The sequence below is a fragment of the Otolemur garnettii genome, unplaced genomic scaffold, assembly GCF_000181295.1.
Source record: "Otolemur garnettii isolate 467f Iridium unplaced genomic scaffold, OtoGar3 scaffold00115, whole genome shotgun sequence".
In the NCBI taxonomy this organism is placed as follows: Eukaryota; Metazoa; Chordata; class Mammalia; order Primates; family Galagidae; genus Otolemur; species Otolemur garnettii.
In genome coordinates this window covers 5,958,048-5,962,180 of record NW_003852510.1, presented here as the reverse complement: position 1 = coordinate 5,962,180, position 4,133 = coordinate 5,958,048, and the positions used below count along the sequence as shown (strand labels likewise).

The window sequence follows — 4,133 nt, the reverse complement described above, 5'->3', positions numbered from 1 at the left end:
AAAAAAAAAAAAAAATAACCCCAAAGTCCAATTTGAACCTAGAATTCAAGTAATAGATGAAAATAACTACATTAGCATCATTCAGAAAACCCCCTGAAACAGTAGAATAGAGAACATCTGAAGGAAATGTTGGTTATCAGGGAACAATGTAACGAGGTCACCTTCTATGAAGCAGAAGTTTGTGTCAGTGCTTCAGAATGCACTGGAAGTCATTTCTTCAGTCCTGGCATCTGAGGATTCCCTCTTCCTCTTGGGTTCCACTCTTGGTTCATTTACATGGCTGTGGCAGATTTTCTTTTTCTTTTTTGGATATCAGTCAGTTCAGAGCTCTGCTAACGTATTTTTAGTTGCTCAAGGCAAAGCAGGCTTGCCACTTTTGTATCGCCTTGGTTTAAAGTTAGGATTGTGCACAACAGGTGCTTTGAGAGCTGAACCAACTCACTGCTTTGAGAGATTAATCTGAAAGTAATGTTTCTTTTTTTTTCTTTCTTTTTTTTTTTTCTGAGACAGAATCTCAAGCTGTTGCCTTGGGTAGAGTGCCGTGCTGTCACAGCTCACAGCAACCTCCAACTCCTGGGCTTAAGCTATTCTCTTGCCTCAGCCTCCCAAGTAGCTGGGACTACAGGCGCCCACCACAACACCCAGCTATTTTTTGGTTATAGTTGTCATTGTTGTTTGGCAGGCCCAGGTTAGATTTGAACCAGCCAGCTCTGGTGTATGTGGCTAGCGTCTTAGCTGCTTGAGCTACAGGTGCTGAGCTGAAAGTAATGTTTCTAATACAGTGAAAGTAATCTACACTGACACTTAGGTCAGAGAAGAAACTCAGTGGCCTGGCTGAAAAGGCTGCCCCTCCACCATCCTGTGCCTCATTCCAACCTTCTTTCCCCCTTTTGTATCATACCTTCAATTACTGTGATCTACTCAGAATAATTCTACTCTCCTGTCCTCTTTTGTGTCATACCTTCAATCACGCTGATCTACTGTGAATAATTCTGTCTGAATGTATTAGCCTGGCTCATAACTATGTACATTTTCATGCCGTTTTTTTCCCTCTAACTGCAATATGCCTTTTTACATTCCTCTACAATGGTGGTTCCCAACCTTTTTGACACCAGTGACTAGTATGGAAAACAAATTTCCCACGGTCAGGAGGTGGAGATGGAGGCATTAGATTCTCATAAGGAGCACACAACCTGGATCCCTCATGTGCACAGTCCTACCGTAGGGTTCAAGCTGCTATGAGACTCTAATTGCTACCCCTGATGTGACAGGAGGTGGAGATTAGGAGGCGATGTGAACAATGGGAAGCAGCTGCAAATACAGGTAAAGCTTTGCTCATTTGCCCACTGCTCACTTCCTGCTGTGTGTCCTGGTACCAGTCCATGCCCCAGAGTTCAGGGACCACAACTCTACAACATCTGAGAAACTCCTTCTGATCCTTTAAGATCCAGGGCCTCTGTAAAGCCTGTTCCAACTCTCTCAAAATAGGGCTACTGAAACCCTACTCTAACTTGTACCCTTAAAGACTTATCACAATATTCCTAACAGCAGCTAACCCTACTAAGCTCTTTTCTAAGCACTTTCATTCATCCATTTAATCTTCTCAACATCCCATGGGTGAATATACTGTTCTAGCATTTTACAGACAAGGAAACTGAGGCACACAGAGTTCAATTATTAACTTTATACACATTACCTCTCTATCAGACTACATATTTTCTTGAGAGCAGAGAATATAACTTTGGGGTCTAGCACACAGTGCCTGACACATAAGTATTTGATAAATGTTTGAATGAATGAACAAATTACACTGAAATGTATAATTGAGGCTAAACTCCTAAGTATTTCATGTAAGGTCCTTTAAAAAAACATACAGTGGCTCGGCGCCTATGGCTCAACCGGCTAAGGCGCCAGCCACGTACACCTAAGGTGGCGGGTTCGAATCCCCAGCCTGGACCCACCAAACAGCAATGACGGCTGCAACCAAAATAGCCGGGCGTTGTGGCGGGCGCCTGTGGTCCCAGCTACTTGGGAGGCGGAGGCAGGAGACTCGCTTGAGCCCAGGAGTTGGAGGTTGCTGTGAGCTGTAATGCCACGGCACTCTACCCAGGGGGACAGCTTGAGGCTCTGTCTCAAAAAAAAAAAAAAAAAAAAAAACCATACAGTGACTCACACCTGTAATCCCAGCTATTTGGGAAACTGAGGTGGGGAAGTAATTACCCTAGGAGTTTGAAGGTGCAGTGAGCTTATGAATGTGCCGCTGCACTGCAGCATGGTGATAGGGTAAGGCCCTATCCCTAAACAAAACAAAAACAAAAGCACAGTGTTTCTAAGCACTCAGCATCTGTCAGTATTGGCCAGTATCTGTCAGTATTGGCTCACGCCTGTTGTCCCAGCACTGTGGGAGGCCCAGGCAGGTGGATCACCTGAGCTCAGGCGAGCTGAAGACTAGCCTGAGGCACAGGGAGCCAGAGTGAGACTGTGTCTCTACAACAACAACAAAAAACAGCTGGACCTTGTGATCCCAGCTACATGGGGGGCAAGAGAACACTACAGGAGAAAGAAGTAAAAAAAAAAAAAAAAAAAAGAATCTGTCAGTATCCTGCCCTCTCCCTACATGCCTATAAAGTTGGGGTAATCCAAATTTGAAAAAAGAACTCTTTGAAAAAAATAATTGAAACAAATGACTTCTGAATTGTAGTATGGAATATATGGTGGGTAGAATTATGACTTGCAATGAAAGTGTTATGAAATAGAAATCAATAACTTATGGGGGGCACCTATAACTCAGTGGTTAGGGCACTGGTCAAATACACCAAGGCTGGCAGGTTCAAACCCAGTCTGGGGCAGCTAAAACAACAATGACAACTGCAACAACAACAAAATAGTCAGGTGTTGCGGTGGGCACCTGAAAGTCCCAGCTAATTGGGAGGCTGAGAAAAGAGAATTGCTTTAACCCAAGAGTTTGAGGTTGCTGTGAGCTACCATGGGTGACATAGAGAGACTCTGTCTCAAAAAAAAAAAGAAAGAAAGAAATCAATAACTTAGTGATTAAGAGCACAGACTTTTACCTTTTGATAAGTCTGCATTTGAGCCCAACTTGTTAGCTATATAACCTTGAATGGGCAAGTACTTAAAAGTCAACCTCAGTTTCCTTTTCTCTAAAATGGGGATAATAGTCAAATTTACAAATTAAATTAAAATTACAATTAAATTAAATACTTAATGCTTGGGTATGGGATAAGCCTTCAATAAATGTTAGCTATTATTATTAATTTTTTTTGAGACACAGTCTCACTTTGTTGCCCTCTGTAAAGTGCTGTAACATCATAGCTCACAGTAACCTCAAACTCTTGGGCTCAAGTGATTTTCCAGCCTCAGCCTCCCAAGTAGCTGGGACTACAGGCACCTGCCACAATACCTGGCTATTTTTAGAGACAGGGATCTTGCTCTTGCTCAGGCTGGTCTCGCACCTGTGAGTTCAGGCCATCTATGTGCCTTGGCCTCTCAGAGTGCTGGATTACAGGCATGAGCCACCCTGCCTAGCCCAATTTTAGCTATTATTGTTTTCATTTTTATCTTCCACTATGGATCCTATACACTGAGTTTAATTACTGATATACAGAACAAATTATAAAATATTTTCTTAAGGTGACCCTATAACAAAGAATCTCCAAAACAGTATAACAAAGGTCATATAAATCACAATATTAAAAAATTCTTCTGATTTACAGAAACACATCCTTACCTTGTTTGGTGAATAAATATCATCTTGAAATAGTTGGAAAAAGCAGCAAGCACAGCTCTGTGGGCCTTGAAGTAAACATCTCCTATAGCAACTGTGCAATCACACAAAAAACCAAATTCTCGCTGCATGTTCAGCTGCTGCAAAAGGACAAGGCTATGGCTAGCAGTGTCCATTGTGGCTCTGAGAAAAAGAACAACATAAATACATATGGAATGTGTGTTTTTTTTTTTTTACAAAATTGTTTACAAGGCTGGGTGCAGTGGCTCACACCTCCTAGCATTCTGGGAGGCTGAGGTAGTGGATCACTTAAGCTCAGGAATTCCAGACTAGCCTGGGCAAGAGCAAGACAACATCTCTACTAAAAATAAAAAAACTGAATAGCTGG

General features: G+C 42.3%; 1 protein-coding gene across 2 annotated transcripts in view; it reads right to left on the bottom strand.

The window, feature by feature from the left end:
- Nucleotides 1–3,926, bottom strand: part of ZBTB25 (zinc finger and BTB domain containing 25) — a 35,003-nt gene extending 31,077 nt beyond the window's left edge. The window contains exon 1 of one of the 2 annotated variants that reach the window (XM_003797399.3): nucleotides 3,749–3,926. In XM_003797399.3, coding sequence (XP_003797447.1) covers nucleotides 3,749–3,921 — 173 coding nt within the window. In that variant the 5' untranslated portion in view covers nucleotides 3,922–3,926. The remainder of the gene's footprint in view (nucleotides 1–3,748) is intronic. The other variant, XM_023517630.1, reaches the window with a different exon arrangement.
- Between the last annotated feature and the right edge of the window lie 207 nt (nucleotides 3,927–4,133).